General features: G+C 40.8%; 1 protein-coding gene and 3 long non-coding RNA genes across 6 annotated transcripts; 2 read left to right on the top strand and 2 right to left on the bottom strand.

The window, feature by feature from the left end:
* The first annotated feature begins 414 nt into the window (after positions 1–414).
* LOC144003327 (uncharacterized) lies at positions 415–6,951 on the top strand. Of its 2 annotated transcripts, none has more exons than XR_013278939.1 (4): positions 415–1,090; positions 3,002–3,064; positions 4,307–4,415; positions 5,578–6,113. It is a non-coding gene; the product is annotated as an uncharacterized LOC144003327 (long non-coding RNA). The 2 variants fall into 2 exon arrangements; XR_013278938.1 differs by lacking the exon at positions 5,578–6,113 and adding an exon at positions 6,163–6,951 and having other exon boundaries at positions 429–1,090.
* On the bottom strand, positions 6,080–7,965 carry LOC144003325 (uncharacterized). Of its 2 annotated transcripts, XR_013278937.1 has the most exons (7): positions 7,806–7,965; positions 7,554–7,627; positions 7,235–7,280; positions 7,093–7,162; positions 6,857–6,921; positions 6,648–6,692; positions 6,080–6,255 (listed from the first exon to the last, which is right to left on the bottom strand). It is a non-coding gene; the product is annotated as an uncharacterized LOC144003325 (long non-coding RNA). The 2 variants fall into 2 exon arrangements; XR_013278936.1 differs by lacking the exon at positions 7,806–7,965 and having other exon boundaries at positions 7,554–7,700.
* A 3,371-nt stretch (positions 7,966–11,336) lies between these two features.
* Positions 11,337–11,785, bottom strand: LOC144002987 (uncharacterized). Its single transcript, XR_013278859.1, has 3 exons — positions 11,689–11,785; positions 11,546–11,617; positions 11,337–11,455 (listed from the first exon to the last, which is right to left on the bottom strand). It is a non-coding gene; the product is annotated as an uncharacterized LOC144002987 (long non-coding RNA).
* A 1,113-nt stretch (positions 11,786–12,898) lies between these two features.
* Positions 12,899–19,278, top strand: LOC144003560 (ATP-sensitive inward rectifier potassium channel 10-like). The gene is made up of 6 exons (XM_077499953.1): positions 12,899–13,003; positions 14,750–15,071; positions 16,411–16,622; positions 16,689–16,820; positions 18,427–18,604; positions 18,726–19,278. Exons 2-6 carry the CDS (start codon positions 14,762–14,764, stop codon positions 19,064–19,066), a joined length of 1,173 nt encoding a protein of 390 aa, XP_077356079.1. The 5' UTR covers positions 12,899–13,003; positions 14,750–14,761; the 3' UTR covers positions 19,067–19,278.
* Positions 19,279–19,434: the final 156 nt, after the last annotated feature.

Here is a 19,434-nt window from a genome sequence, read left to right as displayed (position 1 = left end):
TGAAACTCGAATCTGTCTTAAAAACTCAAGCTTGTTCAAATGTTGATTTGAAAACCCCAAAACATCCATCCATCCATCCATTTTCTTGACCGCTTATTCCTCACAAGGGTCGCGGGGGTTGCTGGCGCCTATCTCAGCTGGCTCTGGGCAGTAGGCGGGGGACACCCTGGACTAGTTGCCAGCCAATCGCAGGGCAACCCCAAAACAGTTTTTTCTTTTTTTTTTTTAAACATGAACCCAAACCCTCTCTTGACAACCTGATTTAGGAGTTGAAATGCTGCAGATTGTTTGTTTTTTTTAAACTATTTACAAACCCTAATTATTTCTTGAAACCAACAAAGTTTTCTCTATAGTAAACACGAAAAAAAAGTTTGTCTGAATTTAATGTTGACAAATTAAAAGTGAATGTGTGCGTGCGTGCGGGCGTTGTGTTCGCTGAATGTTGTGATAAGTGCTTTTGCTATTTCACCTGATACCCTATTATGATGATTAACAAGTGTGTAGCATAACTGCGCTTATAAACTAGACTGCTGGATAATCAGTTGATTTTTGAGTAATTTTAAAACATGTATTATTAAAAACACATACAGTAGTAATGAATGAGAGAGGCGGAGCGTGGTGACTGTGGCAAGATGGCCGCCAGTGGGGACGTTCGATGCCATTGGCCAGTACCGCGGACGAGACAATTTGGTCTTTTGATATATCTATGGGGAAAATACCCTTGTTTAAAAACAAACTTTGGTGATCCCTGGTTTGTGGTAACGAGTAATTAAAATGTTTAACGTTTAAACTTCTAGTTCGTTATTCGCTACGGCATTTATTATTATTAGTTTAGCTAGTTCGCGCTCGATTTGGCTGCGACCCGGAAGTTAAACACCCACCGGAAAAGGAAATGTTAACGAAGAAGTTTGTTTGTTTGTTTTTTTGGCGTTTCGTTTGTTTCGACCACATTAGCAAACTTACGTTTGTATGTATTTTTTGTTTACATGCACGGAGGCGTCTACAATAAAGGAATATTGTCGTCTCACGTCAGCTGCTTCCCGTCTTCCCGCACCTCAACTGAAGAAAAGTGGCCACGTGTTGTGAAAAGGTAACTCATGCTCAACTTTTCCACGTTTTCACTGCATGGTCCTCTAAAAGTACATTTTTGTTTAAAAAGAACCGTCGTCTCCTATTTAGCGTGTCCTCAGTTGACTCGATTAGATCAAAACAATTAGGTGCGTTGCGTTTACACAATCGAACGAGACGCGATACTATTGCCCAATCTAAAATGTGTTTTTAGTCTACTTGTCAAAAACGACAACGTGTGAGATCATGATGATGATGATAATATAATACAAAAAAATAACAGAATGATGAAAGAAAATCTAGTTTGAGCATTTGAAAATACTGTTCGAATGCAGGGTTCACCAATTCCGGTCCTCGAGGTCCGTGTACTTTTTGGCCATTCGTTTTTCATTCTGAAGCAAGGACACGGAAAACGGGAAACAAACCGATTTCCGTTTTTTTGTTTTTGTTTTGATTTATATGAACAAATAACGGGAAACGTGTCGTCTCCCGTTTTTGTTGAAATGAAAATGAAAAACGGGAAACGAGCCTTATCCGATGTTCAATTATGTGTTTATTTAGCACAAATCGGGAAATGAAATGTGACCATAAACCGTTTTTCGCAAGCTGGTTTCTCCTTGACTGGAAGACGTTCATCTTTTGCGGCACGTCACAAGCTGCTGCTACAGTGGAAGCTTGCTGCCCCCAAGTGTCTATTTCGAGGCCTCTGACAGACAATGATCTGAGAGCCAGCTTCGGCCATTTCTCTCCGAAAGTCCTCTTACAGGGCCAAATTGGCTACACAGATGTGTAGCGATTTCACGAGACGTCATGTCGTGATTTTTCATTTCCACTATCAAGTTGTGATAGCCATCTAAAGCCATGTTTGGAAGTCCCGAAGAATAGGCGCCAACAGGGACCTCGAAATAGACACTAGGGGGCAGCAAGCTGCTACTGCAGCAGCAGCAGCAGCAGTGACGCGCCGCAAAAGATGAACGGCTTCCTGGTCAAGGAGAAACCAGCTTGCGAAAAACGGTTTACGGCCACATTTCATTTCCCGATTTGTGTTAAATAAACACTTAATAGAACAACGGATAAGGCTCGGGCTCGTTTCCCGTTTTTCATTTTTATTTCAACAAAAACGGGAGCCGACTCGTTTCCCGTTATTTGTTCATATACATCAAAACAAAAAACGGATATCGGTTTGTTTCCCGTTTTCCGTGTCCTTGCTTCAGAAGGAAAAACGAATGGCCGAAAAGTACACGGACCCTCGACGTCCAAAGTCCTGCAGGTTTTAGATGTTTCTGCCCACGAGCATACCTCATCCACGTAATCAGCTCATCAGCATGCCTGATAACGATCCTTGACAATAATAAACCTACTCGCTCTCACAGTAAACTATAATTATAGTTATGTCAAATCTTTTCTATTCATACAAGACATGCTTGGGGATAGAACTGCTTTGATTAAAATAAAAACACGTGCATCTGTCTGGTTAATTTTGCGTGTGTGAACGAGTTTTGACCTATGTCGATGCCGTAGATAGCGATCCAAGATGGCTGATCTGCGCATGCGCGTCACAGATCGTGCAGGGGGTCGCAGATCGCGTCTTGACAGGGCAAGGCAGCAGCGGTTGCCGAAGGCGGTCTTGTGCGGGCGATGGGCGTGAGAAGGGTGGAGTCAGCAGAGCGGAGCGAGCTAGTGGGGGCGTGGCTTGAATTGGACTGCACTGACCTGCTTGCTTGACTGCATGATTCACTTGCATTCTATGAAAAATCATAAATAATCAGATTGTCGTCAAAACTTCAATAATATGACATTAGGAAGTAGTGACGCGAATATTTAAGAGTATTTCAATTGTTTGAAAGCCAAGTGTTTTATGCAAATTAGCACCTCCGATATGCAAATGAGCATGACTGACTGCTTCCGTTTCTGTTTTCTTGACATGATGGAGGCCGTTTGGGACATGGATGGGTCTGCGCTTCAACCATGCAATTGGAAACCTGCTTTTAGACAGGTATGTGTACTTTTTTGAGTCAAAAGTGTCATGCTGTGTGCTTGAGGAGGTGTGTCTGATGCCACTTAGCCATTTGTCAGTGAACTTTGACTTCCGCTTGATGTACTTGGACACACACCAGAACAACATTCAATGATTCTGAACATGTGCTTTTTTAAAATCACATTGGTATGGCCCAAATTATTGAAAAATACATTTAGAAAATATGAACAACTTACACACACACACACACACACACAAAAAAGAAAAACTATTATTTTTTTTTTAAATAAATCTTCAAAGCACATGTCCAGGAGCGTTGAATGATGTACTTGTCTGGTTCCATGTGTGGCAGTGTTGATGGATTGGGGTTGGCCTATAGAGAGATGGGTCAGCCAGTTGGTGTGTCTGTTGCCACTTAGCCGTTTGTCAGTGAACTTTGACTTCCGCTTGATGTACTTAGACACACACCACAACAACATTCAATGATTTTGAAGATGTGCTTTTCTTAAAATCACATTGGTGTGGCACTAATTATTGAAAAATACATTTAGAAAATATGAACAACTTACACAAATAAAAACAATTTTTTTTTAATAAAATAAATCTTCAAAGCACATGTCCAGGAGTGTTGAATGATGTACTTGTTGTCTGGTTCCATATGTGGTAGTGTTGATGAATTGGGGTTGGCCTATAGAGAGATGGCTCAGCCAGTTGGTTTTTGGTTCTGCTCATGTACCGAATGACTTTCCAAAATGGCCAAATTCTTAGGCACACCCTAGGTGTTGTCTTGATTAATCTATACAGGTTATGATAGTAGATAGACAAGTCATGAGGTGTCAGTCGATGTCCCTCAAGTGTACCTAATCAAGTGGCCAAATATGAGGTACACGCTGTCTTATTTCTTGACTATGTGGACATAGTCTATTGACCGATAGATCATGTCCACAAATGTCATGAGTGCACAGTAGAACCTCTGTATGTTGTTCCATGGATGCGTGCTACTTCAAATGCACATAGAAATAATTTGGAAATTTGCTAAAAATTTGTTCTGCTTTTACTGATGATTCCACATGCTAACCTTTTGTTACCGATTTTTAACTGAGGCATTTTAATGACAATTTGGCATCATTACTTACTTTCAGTTTTTTTAGTTGTTTTTTTTGGTTGAGCTAGGTAGCATTGGACTTAGCTGCGAGCCCAAAGTGTTGAGCAATTTGATGTGAGTGAGCATGACTGACTCCTTTTGTTTTTTTCTGACAGGATGGAGAAGGTCTTTGACTTCTGCTTGATGTACGCAGCCAACAGCCTCAAGACTTGAGGACACGTGGATGGGTCTGTGCTACATTGACAGCAAGCTGCTCAAGGACAGGTGTGTGCACAATTTGAAGGTATATGTTGTGTGCTTCAGGTATGTGATGTCACTTAAGCCATTTCTCATTTTTTTAAAACAAATCTTGGGCACATGTCCAGAAGCACTGAATAATGTTGTGATTTGTCCCATGTAGAGATGGGTCACTTGTGCTCATGTGACTTCACACACACACATGGTGTCGTGCGCTGCTGCGTCCATGTACAGCCTGTCAACCAACATTTGTAACTTGAGTCCAAAATTATTACTATGTACAAAACACTGCTTGTCTTAAGTCAAATATATTGTTCAACTGGAATGAGTGTCTCCGTGTTTTATTTCCAACTGTACTGTGAGTTTTCAAATTGTGACTATTTGTCAGTGTAATGTGTTAAGGTGGTTGTATTTTCATTTTTTTTAATGGATTGCAAGTTAATTTTTCAGGTTGTCCTTGAAGACGTTTTGGCCTCACGTCCGCGCTAGCTTTCTTGGTTCATTCTCAAGGCCAGATGGCGAGATTTTCAGCATGAATCGAGGAAGCCTACTCGGCCCAGAGGCCAAAACATCTTCAAGAACAACCTGAACAATCCACTTGCAATCCATTCAAGGCCCCAAAAAATGCTTTCTTGCTATTATTTAAACTTCAACATGCAAATGAATGGACATAAGTCCACCTACTTTAGAGAAAAATCTGAATAATTTGCATAATTGACCACTCCCACTCAGAATTAACCTATCAGCTGGCTGTATGCAAATTAATTTGCATAACCACACCCACTTTCATTGGCTAAATGGTGTATGCTGCCCAATTTGAATAGCCACACCCACTTATGCAAATCACCAGGGAGAATAATTTGCATATGCCCCACCCACTTATGGCATCAGCCAATCAGATTCTGACACATGTTAGAGAACCCACCAATCAGATTTCTTCCTGCTCATTAATTTGCATAACTCCACCTACAATGCAGCTTGGCCACACCCTTTTATTTTACAAGATACATTTCATGAAACTTTTCAAAAAAGGCTTCATAATTTTACAAGAAGAGTTCAGAAAAGATGCAATTTGTCAATTTTATTTATTTTTGCAGAGTACAAGTTGGAATGGCAAAAATGGCCAACTTAAAAAAAAAAAAAAAAACTTAAAAGCTGAATGACTTGATTGCCGTCTCGTCATCACCAGGTGAAGTTAGGATCCAGCGGAAGCAGATTGTGTGGACCTAAGACAAAACAGTCAACTTGTGCCGCAAATGTTTATGAAATGTAATGAAACTCACCAGCACAAAAGGGGAGCTGACAGCTTGTGGGCTTTGGGCCAAAATCGCTCACACGGCTGCATCGCCAGGAAGCCCGCCACGGTCCTCGGCACCTGTGACAGATCATTGAGGAGAAGCTCGCCGAGTCAATAACATTCACCAAGAAAACAAGTGTTGAACAGCCTGATTAAGCAGACTCCACCACCACAAAAAAAAAAAAAGAACTAAGTACTTTTGAATGCAGCGAATTTGACAAGATGAAACCCACCAGTGCAGAAGAGGACCTGCGAGTTGTTTCTGGGACTGTCAGTGATGATGCAGCTGCATTCACAGGAAGATGACCAGGAACAAAACATTGAAGTGACAGTGTACTATTTACAGTGGACAAACCTAAACAGGAAATACGCAACAAACCAGTCTGGCTACTTCACTTTATTAAAATGAGTCAAAAAAAAAAAAAAAAAAAAAAGCAGCAATGAAGACCATGTACACATTTGTCTCTCCCCTCACAGGTACAGGATCTTTGTGGCGAGGCAGTTTCTCCATGATGACCAATGAAATAAGTGGTTGAGCTTCTCCGGGCCCCAGAGATCCTTTGGCACCACCTAGTGGACATAAGCAGAAGAAAACCAACTTTAAAGGGATACGTCTTGACTCATTGAGCTATTTTCAGCAGCAAGAAGTTATTTTGTCCAGAATGAATTTGGTAGCTTTATTTTCCTTGTACAATTAATACCTTTAAATACTAATTTTTCCACTTGCTGTTGACATCACCTGTGCTGAGGAAGTAGGTAATGACCAATCCTGGCTCAGGTGAGCTTCCTCAGCACAGGTGATGTCATCTTCAGTTAACAGCAGGTGGGAAAAATTTGTTTAAAGTTAAACTGTGCAAGAAAAATGTTGTGAAATTCATTCTAGACAAGATGTTAATCTTACTGCTGAAAATGGCTCAATGAATTAAGTATCCATTTAATGTGTCTAAAAAAGTAAAATGTACCTTTGAGGGTTCGAGTGAAGCACAGTTCAATGCAGCTTTGGGAAACTACAAAAAGAGAGATGTTCAAATATGTTTAGCAAATGTTAACGTCAGCCATTTTGTTTTGTAGCTTGCTCAAACCCAGCCTTGTACACAATTCTTGTTCCTCAGGCAGTGTACAGCACAACATTTTGCCATCCTGGCCATTAGAAATTCATACGTGTTTGCACCTGAATCGCATCACTGGAAGCCTCCTGTTGGCATTCAGCATGTTGTAGCTCATCTTCACCATGTGCTGAAACCAATTAAAACATCACATTTGTAACGTGTTTGTCTCACCAGTGATGAGAACAAGGCTAAGCTGGACACAGTGTCAGTGGCTGGGCTGAAAGATACGTTGACATTATGTAGCGTAGAAACATGCAAGCACATTTTGCCAATGGAGGGGTGGGGAAGAGAGAAATACCATGGCCAAAAAGATAGGGGAAGCATGCAACTTTATTTCAAAGGGAGTCCATTCACTTCCAGATGCAAGCCTGTGGACAAATTAAAAGAAAGTTGAGTTGATTCTCATTGAAGATGTTAATGTACAAACGCTGGCAACTTACCTTCTGCCAAACTGTGCTCTTCTGACGCTGGAAAGGGAAATAGTACCTAATTAAAAAGTACGTAGTGTTATTGAAGATGCAGTTTCCAAGTAGCATACCGTTGAAGCGATTAATAAAGTTTTAACAAGTACTTTGTTTACCGCAAACGTTTATTGGCCAACATGTCAGATGTGTGCCATTTTAGCACGCGGTTGACGTTTATTGACCGCAATCGAGCAAACATTTTAGTTAGCATGCTAAAGGTGTTTGCACGCTCAGCTGAAAAGGTGAACATGTTGAAAGTTATAACCACGAGAGGAAGAAGAATATTTAAACAAACCTCTTGTCAAAGCTTCATCCTGTCAAGTTGAATGGAGAACAGCAGGCGCAGGATGTCGACGTGATGCTGTCAGGCTGGTGAAGAAAGGAAAGATCATTCAATTAGTCAGCGCTTAAATAGGTTTTCGGTAACAACGTCATCATCACGTGCTATGTTTTTTTTTTTTTTTTCCCAAAAAAGCTTTATTTAACCAAGAGAACAAAAAAAAATTCAACTGCTGTAGGCAGAAAATCCTGATAAAACAGGTACTACTTGACGTGGGGTCGCACCCGAATCTTCTGAACCGGAGCCCGCGTTCGTAACCATTCGACCAAACTCACTCATCACTTCCTGTTCTCTTGGTCCTATTTATACCATAGAATGACAAATGGCAGCCGAACGAGACAACTAATGAATCTATCAATAGAATACAAAACCGGAATTTTCAAAGCCGAGATGGTCGAGTGGTATACGACATTGCCTTTGATTCACTCCAGTACCCGTGGATCTTAGTTCGAACCTCGCTTTGTGCAATCTTTAGGTTCCGACATAGATGTTTATGCAGCGAGGTGTGCGCAAGCGAGGCTCGAACTCAGATCCACTGGGACTGGAGGCAAAGTTTTATACCATTCGGCCATCCTTGTTGAAGGGACTCGACGTTTTGTGTTATGTATTTATAGCTTTTCCACACGAGTTTAATTAACCCAATAAATGCAATAAAATCCGGTTTTCGATACGGAAGAGCTGGTCCAGTGGTTTGTAACAAAGATTTCGGTTTCAACAGACCGGGGTACGATTCCAACTCCTTTCTGCTTTTTATGGGATTATTTCTAAATTATTGAAAATAGCGGGACTCGAACGTGGTCCCACAGGTACGGGAGACGTTGTCTTTATCCAATCGGCCATCTGTTGACAGAGTGTTCGACAAAACTTTGTGAAGGTGATGTGCAACACCAGCCATCAAACCATCGCGATAAACGAGTGTCTCGCGAGAGGACGCTCGTCTTTTGGAGACTCGGTCCTATCCCAACCCAAGCCTTTAATCACGTTGTTCAAATGTTGATTTTGGAGCATTCTAAATTCAGTTTAACAAGAAATCGAAAGCATTAAATGACTATGGTTCGAGCAAATCTGCTTGTTAATTTTTAATTTTTTTAAGATATGCGTATAACAAAAGTTATTTTTTAGTGGAAATGATTACATTTTATTATACATTTTGTTTTAATCTTATATGAATGTAAACAAATCACAAGTTATGTTAAGGATATTTGTCATTCTATTGGAAGTTCGAGCAAATCTGCCAGTTAATTTAATTAAAAATACACAAACTTTTTCGAAATGTTATTTTCAGTGAAACTTAGTAGATTTTACTGTACACTAATAGCCTTAAAGTTAGACATAATTTTAATTAATAGCCTTTATTTTAGGCTTTATTGTGATCAATGGCCCTTAATTTCAGTTTTATTGTAGTTAATGTAAACTGAAATTACTGGAAAAAGAAAACAGATTGCAATTCAAGGTTAAAAACAAATTTTATTCACAGGACATCCACATAATCTGACACTTCAGGGATAAATAAATGATAAATGAAAAATAAAGGGGAGATGAATAGGTGACAAGTTAAAAAAAAAAAAAAAAAAAAATCATGTAAAGGCATTCCTGTTATAAAAAGGTGAAACCTCCACACTGAACAAGAATGAACATAAGGAGAGAAAAAAAACATAATCGTGAATATTAAAAAGGAATATTACACCCATACAGAATGCACAGTATTACACAATATTTGACACGGCTGTACATTAACAGTGGTCACGTCTTTGTTAGGCTACCCGAATATCATTGCCCTGACTGGGCCAGTTCAATGAATCTGAGAGTACCAAAAGGGCTGCGTGTCAGACTTGAAGAATTGGTTGGATATGCCCTGCAGAAATTTGTTGTCCAGCTGTGACTTACCTGTGTGCCATTGCTAATCCATGTCCGACTGCATCAGTTTTGTTTGGTTTTGTTTTTTAAATATAGCTTCCACAAGCGCTTCGTCTGACGGGAGAAATTTGTAAATTTGATGTGAGGATTAGTTATCTTATGTGTTCTACAATCGATGGATAACTCAAATGAGCAGCAGTGACGCAATTACATTTTCTGGCCTGAAGATGGCAGTGTTTTCACGGTTTTGCATTTGTGAAGACGATGGTTTCCTCGTTGCCTCGTCTTAAAAAAAAGAAAAAAAGAAAAGAAAACACTGATTTTAACCTTCTCTCATTTCTACAAAATCAAAATGATTGGCATGGAGTTTATCGCCTGTTTCTCACTCAACACTACTCCAGTCTTCAAATAAATCAAACTTGTATCTATATATTTAAGTGTTCTGTTTCTTAGTGACGTATCCACTGCATACTTTCTAGACACTTTTGCCTCGATCGAGAAGATATCGCGCTTGCATTGCTCCTAAAACACTCACTGAAATGCTCGGACATGTTCATTTCCATTGTAGCTAATGTCAGTCCTGGAAGCGTCATATTATATGAGGGGGCAGCAAACAAATTAACACAAATACTTTTTTTTTTTTTTTTAATTAACAGTTCAAGTATACAAAAAGAACGTTGTATACAATGTTAAACATGTGACAGGGGGTATATACGGAGTTCACATACATTCAAAAACTTTATAAGTACTACAAATACTGATTGTTTTTAAAGTCTTTTTGTTCAGTGAGCTACTAATCAAATTTTATATAAGATAAAGTATCATTATAGAAGTGTTTAAAATTAGGGTTTTGGTTGCTGCATTTGTGGAGACAGAATTTAGCTAAGATGATTAACAAATTTATTATAAAATATGCATCCTTTGTTTTCTAAAATAAAATACTCTCCCATTTTAAACTAAAATCCTTATGTAACCGTGAAGTAATAAATCCAAAAAAGTCCTTCCAAAAAGGTTGTAGAATATAAACAGATCCAGAAAAGGTGCTGGACGGTCTCAGGATGACTTCCACAGAGAGAACAGTTCGCATCAATGTCCCTCTTGAATTTTTTTATGTACTGCTTTGCAGGATAACATTTGTGAATGATTTTATATGAAACTTCTTTTACCATATTTGTTCCAAAATATTTGTTCGGGATTGTCCACACTTTTTTCCAGTCAACATCATTTACAAAAAGAGTTCCAATAATAAATCACAAGAGGACCGGATACAGACTCTTTGGAATAACGCACGGATATTTCTATTACTATTCTTATAGTATGTCAGACAGATTTTCCCAATGTATGTTTCCATAGGATTGGGGAGAGAAACAGATAGTATATTTGATTGAACATCTTTAAATCACATTACGCCCGTTGGAATAGCATCAAAAAGTATAGCATACTCTTTAGGTGTAGCTGGAAACTTGTAAGTACCTAAAAATTCAGCAGAGGACACAAGTTGTCCATTGTCATAAAACAGTTGTCTCACAAAAATAATCTGTTTCTCAACCCAATCACAGAAAAACAAAGATTTATTTTTATACAATATATTTCTGTTATTCCAAATCAGATATTTATGTGTTGTAGTGCCGTGTTTCATATAATGAGCCCGGAGTCAGATCAGATAGTCATGTCATTTATTTAGCAACATGTAAAAACGTTTTCCCTTCATTTACATACTGAGCGGCTTTAACATGGACAGTGAGCCACATAGGTCACAAAAATACATGTGGCAAACAAAACTGTCAAATCTTCACGGCACTCCAATAAAAACAAATGTAATATCAAAACACAGCACTGCAAACAACACCTGATATGGCACTCAACACTACAAAGGATATGCGTGGCCCACCGGGCATCAGTATTCCTGAGGGAAGTGACCTGAGAATAACAATACAATACAAATAAAATAGTTGGCATATAATCAAGCTAAAAAGGACAGCAGGTGCAGTGCAGAATAACTGTAAAACAAACAAAATTACAGTCATGTACAGATTTCAAAACATGTTTAAAATAGACATTCAACATATTAAACAATAAAAAGGTTATACCTGTGCGTCGTAACCACACACACCTGTACACGCACTCGGATAACACCTACGTCGGCATGGCCTTATATAGTCCTGTTGTACAACAATTAAAACGTCACATTCAAAACAAACAAACAAACAATTAATCTTAAAAAATCACTCACCAACAGTCTCTCTTCATAAGCACCTACGTGCGAGCCCAACAATCACTCTGGTGCTCCACTCAATCTGGCGTTTTTAACCGCACACGCACACCTGCTCTCATTTAACCTTAATTTAATTAATGAGCAACAGCGACCCCTTATGGTGCCACTTGCAACATTCGGGGTGAGAAGTTATGCTTATATATAAGGGACCATGCCAACAGAACTTGTTTGTGAAACATGGAAAGCTTAAGCGGGAGTTTATCTATATTATAGTCACAGCTTAAAATAAAACTTAATCCACCAAACCTAGAAAATATGTAATGAGGAATAAAATTCCAAATGGAGACAGGATTTTTCAGAAAATGTTTTGCCCAATTAATTTTGAACGTATTGTTCAAAGTGGTGAAATCCAAAACATTAAGACCACCGTGTTCATAGTCATTCATCAGCACACTTTTTCTAATATAATGGGTTTTGTTTTTCTATAGAAAGTTAAAGAGCAAACGGTCAATATCCGCACAAGTTTTTCAACACAAATACCTTGTCCCCATTCCAGCTAGGTGCCCTTGACGTAAATTCGCATTTCAGTTAGCAACACGTTCAATCACGCAGCCTTTTACCCCCCCCCCCCCCCTTTTTTTTTTTTTTTTTGAGCGTCTTTCTGTTAGGTGTAATACCACCTATAGTGGCTAGCACTTCCTGGACTGCCGGAAGTGAACCAAAATAAAAGCATATATTATATAAATTACGCATAAAAAAAAAAGCATGGAGGGAACAGGATATTGACATTTGTTACACCACAATCGGCCTGGGTCTGGCCCTCCCTGGTTCAGGTTTCCTGTACGATGAACTTGTCCAGTTATCAAGCTAACTTTAAGTTATGCTAACTCGAATTTTGTTATAAGCCTACCAACAGTGAATTTTCAGTGCACATGAACATGCTTAAATAAAGATTATTATAGAAGATAATGTAATTGTAGAAGATTTCAAAGTTGTAGTCACTGTATGCCTGGTTCGGAAAATGAAGCAAAACAACACATGCACAAAAATTTGGAGCACAGTTCAACAAATATATTAAATATCACATCAAAAGACAACATGACATACACAAAGGCGGCCTCAGTCAGCATGGGGTGGGGGGGGGGGGGGGTAATGGGGGTGGAGGTTGAATGAATGAATGAAAAATGTGACTTGTAGTGGGTTTGTCAAGGAGGAGGTGGGGGCGGCGGCTACAGCTGCACTGGGAGCCGCTGAGACCAGTACCACCAGCACGGCCAGCACCGCCGGACACCACACGATGAATTCGTGAAATGTGGACGCTTGTCATGCCAAGGTACGTAATTTTGCGTTATATTTGATTGTGTGGTCCTGTACAAAAAATGGGGCAGAAGTCACTCCCTGTGTGCACTGGCTCTTAAAAAAATACAATAAAATCTACACATCCCTGTCTGAATTTCGGTTTTTGTGCTAACAGTGACTGTTATTTATAATTCCTTCCACCCTGAAGAAGACAGGAGATTGTTGTCCCTTGTACTAAACTGCCAGCACTTGCCAGAAAATCCTGTAGTTCTTTTGGTGTTGCTGTGGGCCTTATGCTGCCTTTATGGGGTATCGTAATTATGGTAAATACCACGTCGAGTAGAAAATTGCACGTGAACGCCCCCTCATGTCGTATTTTCTAGTGGAGAACTGGGAATTGATTTGGATACCCGAGTTTGCGAGTTGAGTGAACTTTTCAAGTTTCAACATGGTGGAGAGCGCGCAAGGATTTGTGAATGGCAAGAAGAAATATTAACACTTATATGGGCGTTAATGGCGTTAACGTCATAGCACAACAGGCTGTTTTAGAATCTACACAATTACGTAGCATTCACAATTTTGCTATAACAACAAAATCACACGAACAGAACTTGGTCGTCATTCGGAATTTCCGAGTGGTAACGTCCATCTTTCCCATAGCACGTGAAGGCAGGGTTAGAAATTCTCTTGGACCCTTCTCCCAAATGATACCTTTGATGTCAGTCCAAAAAATTCAGGAAAAGCCTACTAAAACATCTGAAAGTTAATTTGGCGTTAATCAGAGCCATTTTTAATAGTGTTTGCTGACTTCCACTTAACATAAGTTTAACTATTCTTGGTTAATTCTGAACACAGCTACCAGCCAAAGTAAAAAAAAAAAAAAGAAGAAGAAGGGAGCGGGGTGGGGGTGCACAATTGTGCAATCACATTATTTAATTTATTTTTAATTCCCCTCTCGAAAATACGTCTTTTTCGTCCAGCCCGCACTGAGTTTGAGTTAAAGGCTTTTGTCTTGTCCGCTCCTTCTACATGGAACTTGCTGCAAAAGGACCGGAAATGAACAGAATTTATCTGCTTGAACGACTTTAAAACTGGATTGAGAGCATTTCAGACAGTAACTTGTATCTGTTTTGTCGAAGTTTTTTTAATTTTTTTATGTCTTTAAATTGTGATTAAACTGTCTTGAAACTGCAGCTTCATTTTGATTTTATTGGAACTGTAACTTTGTCGCATCTTGGCCAGTACACCCGTGGAAAAGAGGTTTTTAATCTCAGTGGGACATTCCTGGTTAACTAAAGGTGAAATAAAATCAAAGTTATGACATCACACATGCTCCTGTTGCATCTTACACGCACGGCTTAGTAAGCTGCTGAACTGACTACTCAGTCGATGTTTTAATGTGAGCCATGGTCCAATTTGACTCTCACTTCTGTGGCCACATTCTTGTCCACGCCCACCTTATATCCACACACGCTATCACGCTAACCTCCCGTCTTTTTCAACACGTCCTTTTGTCTTGTCACATCCAACAAGACAAAGTAGGCTTGTGCATGCACTGGCGCTCACACACACACAGACACACAAATTCACACACAAAGATGTACAGTACACAAACACACAGAAATGCACACAAAAAACAAAATCACAAACATAAACAGACAGACACACATGCACATAAATGCACACCTACACAAACACGCATACATGCACACAACACACACAAAGACATACAAAAATAAATGCACAAACATTAAATTGACGCCAATGAAATGTTCCACAGGCGGCAGCAGCCATGACGTTGGCCATGCACGGCTCCTCCCCTCAGATAAGCCACTCCCACACCGTGCCGCTGCTGAGCCCGGCGGCGAGCGGTGCGGGCGAAGGACAGCGGCGCCGCGTCCTCTCCAAAGATGGACGCAGCAACGTGCTGATCGAGCACGCGAGCGGGCGTGAGGCGCTCTACCTGCGCGACCTCTGGACGACCTTCTTGGACATGCAGTGGCGCTACAAGTTCTTCTTGTTCTGCTCCACCTTCGCGGGCACCTGGTTTCTGTTCGGATTGCTGTGGTACCTGGTGGCCGCCATGCACGGTGACTTGGCAGGTGAATACAAATCTTATGAGGTGCCGTACAGCACAAAAAATCAGATGATGGGAGAGTACGCTGGCACGTCTGGCTGCCGCTTCTCCTTGTCGTTTTGTATTGTTTAATCTTTTTTTAAAATCTTTTGTTTCATCCCTTTTTATTCCTTTCTTGTGGAGCTGTAAATTATAAAATTGCAGCAAAACATTGACTTTTTTTTTTTTTTTTTTTTTTTTACTGTTTTGTGTGGCTGTTTAACATACATAGATTCCAACAATCTTCATTAAACCAATTTACAGCTAGTTGTCCTTAATGGGCTCTATCTGGACACTTTTGGCATTGCTCAGATGCCCCGGTGACGTCAACTGCTTTTTTGTGGTCTGGGTCCTTTATCTGGAACATTGCTAGTATTATAGATCGCGGTTGTTATGTTCTGGGATTGGATCCCAAAAACGCAGGCAAAAATACGAGTTTGAAACTTTATTCGCATAATATCAAAAGACGAGGAACTAAATTGACTAGACCAGAAACAACGAGCAGGCATCGAGGAACAGAGGAGCAGGTGGCCAGATGTAACAGAGGTAATAATCCGACAAAAAAAACAGGCTTCTCAGTCAGGCTTATATAGACAGCGAATCGATCTGATTGGCTGTAGCTAGACATGTGGGAAACAGCACTGACATGGAATTATCTGATTGGCTGTTGACCAGATAAAGATGTAAGATTCTTGACATCACATAGCTCCTGACATTACATAGCGTCTTACCAGTTGAAACTAGATGCTCGTTACATCAGTTCAAAACAGACACATGACCTCACGGTCATGACCCAAGCATAACCCTTGCATGGCCCAAGCATCACCCTTGCATGACCCTAGTCATGACACCAATAGCTAGCCCACCCCAGCCGGGGAGTGCGTAGCAGCAGCCTGCTCTACGTCCATACCACTGGCCCAATTGTCTCGGTTTGGCTCTCTGCACGTCTCTCGACAAGTGTCTTTTTGCGTTTAGCGGTTATCCCTGGGCGAACATACTCCATGGCCAAGTCGAGGCTGACCTACCCTGCATTAAAACCGTTCAACAGCTTGGACCGCTTCACAAACCCAGCTACATTCACAGACGTTCCCGGCGAAAGATAGTTTCCTTTTTTTTTTTTTTTTTTTAAGAGCTCAATATTACTCATTCTGCAGCCGAGTTAACATGTCATCATCATCGTCGTGAAGTTGTTAGGCGATAGGAGGAAGGATCAAAGGAAGGAATGATGAAGCAAAGTGAAATCCAATACCAACCAGGCATGACCCTCCACCCACAGTTACAAATCCAGAATTTGCTGTATGTGAAAGTTTTTCTTTAATGTCCAGACTTGACCTCATCAACCAACCACACGCTGTGTGTGACGGAAGTCCGGACGCTGACGGGCGCCTTCCTCTTCTCGTTGGAGTCACAGACCACCATCGGATACGGCTTCCGCGTCATCACGGAGGAGTGTCCCGCAGCCATCGTGTTGCTCATCTTCCAGCTGGTCGTTACCATGGCGATGGAGATCTTCATCACGGGCACCTTCCTCGCCAAAGTGAGCCGCAAGCACGCCGTCGTTCTCACCTAACGCTTCGACGTCACTCGCTTCCCGTGCTTGCAGGTGGCACGCCCCAAGAAGCGCGGCGAGACGGTCAAGTTTAGCCAGCACGCCGTCGTGTCTACGCACGAGGGTCGGCCGTGCCTCATGGTCCGCGTCGCCAACATGCGCAAGAGCCTGCTGCTTGGCTGTCAGGTACAGTCAATCGTCGCCATTTGTGAGCTTTAGTGATCAAACACCTTCACATAGAGGAGAAATTTACAAATATTTGTCACCTTTCTCCACTATTTGTTTTACAATTGCGTACATCGGGGATCAAGTGCCACATTTATCTTTAAAGCGGAAACATTGACAAAAAAAATATAAAATATGTTTGTATAATTTTTTATGGTGTGAGTTCAAGTATACACTTAACTACACTTATATTTACTGGATGTGCTTCTACTTCAACATTTTTCGACCCATTCTCACCATTCCAACACCAACATATTAAAAAAATTCACTCCTTGTGGGGTATTCTTTTTCTTATTCCAAGAAGTTCAGGATCCCCACAATTGCACATTGTTTGTGCCATTTGTCAAATGTTTCACGTTTTCTTAATTGAAAGACAAGTGCAGGTCTCAGCAGGGCTTCAATTCATTGACTCACCAATTGTTTGGTCAGGCGATGATGTCAGGAACCGGGTTATGGATGTTGACTAGTTTTAAGAGTTATGTGAACAATACTAATCCTTAGGCTTGAAATATTGCGGGATGTCAAATAATGGTCAAATAATACTAATAATAATGCTTGAAAAACCTTATCAAGCCGAGAGGCCTGCCTGGCTTGTCTCCCCTCCCACACACACCACCAGAGCTAAGGCAGCCATCTTGCTTTTAAGCCTTTACCCAGCAGGAAGTGCACACATCTAAATGTAGTAGCCATACCTGGCCAGTGGGGGCATACTAAACATAAATGACCACACTATGGTCAAAACTTCAACACAAAGTTGCAACTTGCATACTTGCTTATTTAAACTTAACTATATCTTAACTTCTGTACAAAATTCATTGACTCATTAATTCCAACTCCCTTTAGAGATAATGGCTCCAACACAAATTTTTATATTTCGGATTCACATTGTTCTCATTCATATTTTATCATAACTTCAGAGGTGGCTGCACATTTTATTTAGATTTTATCAAAGAACATATTTGCTGACATTTTACCTGCATCGTACAATTTTATTGTTAATTGTGTGAATGCTGACAATTATCATCCAAATATGTATTTTGGATTCTTTATTATTATTATTCTCACTTTTTCGATGTCTATCTACTTCCACATACAACCTTCAATTTTCACCCTTCTAATTTCAGTTTTCTCCGAATAGGCACACCAAGCATGATCTCATTTTTATCATTCCATTTATACAGTATACAGTAGTTGCATAATTTAAAGTTTAATATCAAATTTCCCCCATTCATTTTCAATGGGAAAGACATTCAACTTTTTGAGCTTTTCATGCCAACTCCCTTACATACAACTGACCATCATTCCCTGGTGTTTAATACTGCTTGGTGGTGCAATTTTTCACGAACATATAGCACATTTTTCACCAATATAATTCCCTATATTTCTATATAGTTCAATATCAGCCCACACAATGGACTTTATGCAAACACCATTTCCACATTTGGGGGTATGACGGTGTGCTAACTTGCAGTTGCTATGCTAACACATCGCGATAGCAAATCAAACTCTTTGAAATATTTGTGCTATTCACGTTGAGAGTTCAAAGCTTGACCGGGTTGGCGTTCAGGTGACAGGGAAGCTGCTGCAGACGTCACTCAGTGAGGAAGGCGAGGCGGTGCGTCTGGACCAGCGGAACGTTGCCTTCAAGGTGGACACGTCCAGCGACAGCCCCTTCCTCATCATCCCGTTGACCTTCTACCACGTCATCGACGACAGCAGTCCCTTGCAAGCCTGGGCCGCCAAAGGTAGACACATGCGAGGTGACTTCGGGCCCTGATGCAGGATTATCATGTGACCACTGAGTCTCAGCCAGGGAACGCCAGTTTGAGAGCCACAAAGACACTTCTTCTGCATCTACTTCACTAGGTGGAGGCTGGGCGGCGGACTTCGAGCTGCTGGTCATCCTGAACGCCACGGTGGAGCCAACGTCGGCCACCTGCCAGGTGCGCACATCATACCTCCCCGACGAGATCCTCTGGGGCTACGAATTCCCCCCCGTCATTTCGCTGTCCACCTCGGGAGGCTACGTGGCCGACTTCGCCTTCTTCGACAAGGTCGCCAAAACCAAAATGCCGCCGCCGTCCGGCAAGGAAGGAACGGACTCAGTGAAGATGCGAGTAGAAGAGCGATACCGGGGACAAGGGCAGAGGAGAGAAGGGCGGAGCCGAGACAGCGGCACACTGAGCATGCTAATCAGTAATGTTTGACAGAAAACGACATCGTGGTCTGTGGCCTATGACTTATTAGCACATCATTTCACTTGGTTGACTGTTTAACTTCATGAGTAAGTCACTAAAGTAACCTAAAGAAACTTTTTTTTAAAGTCAAGTCAAGTCAAGTTTAATGTTTGAACATTAACATTTCATATTGTGTTTATATGGTCAACATACCTATAATAAAGTCTAAAAGTCAATTTTGAGATCTGTATGCATGAGTATTTGCTGTCTGTATGTATTGAGCTCGCTGTTTGCCCATCTTTTTATTTGCTTCCTTGAACTGTCTACCTGTATCGAGCGGTCTGTCTAGCTAACCATCTAGCTAGTTAGACAGTATCCATCCAATTGTCGGTCTATAT

Source organism: Festucalex cinctus, chromosome 16 (genome assembly GCF_051991245.1).
Source record: "Festucalex cinctus isolate MCC-2025b chromosome 16, RoL_Fcin_1.0, whole genome shotgun sequence".
Classification (NCBI taxonomy): domain Eukaryota; kingdom Metazoa; phylum Chordata; class Actinopteri; order Syngnathiformes; family Syngnathidae; genus Festucalex; species Festucalex cinctus.
Note: the sequence above shows the minus strand (reverse complement) of the source record. Positions and strands in the feature narration are given on the sequence as shown.

Bases quoted from the DNA above. Each gene is read 5' to 3' on its own strand.
- LOC144003560 (XM_077499953.1), top strand. From the start codon at position 14,762: ATGACGTTGGCCATGCACGGCTCCTCCCCTCAGATAAGCCACTCCCAC. The intron at 15,072-16,410 runs GTGAATACAAAT...TTTAATGTCCAG, and splicing joins CATGCACGGTGACTTGGCAG to ACTTGACCTCATCAACCAAC. The intron at 18,605-18,725 runs GTAGACACATGC...CTACTTCACTAG, and splicing joins GCAAGCCTGGGCCGCCAAAG to GTGGAGGCTGGGCGGCGGAC.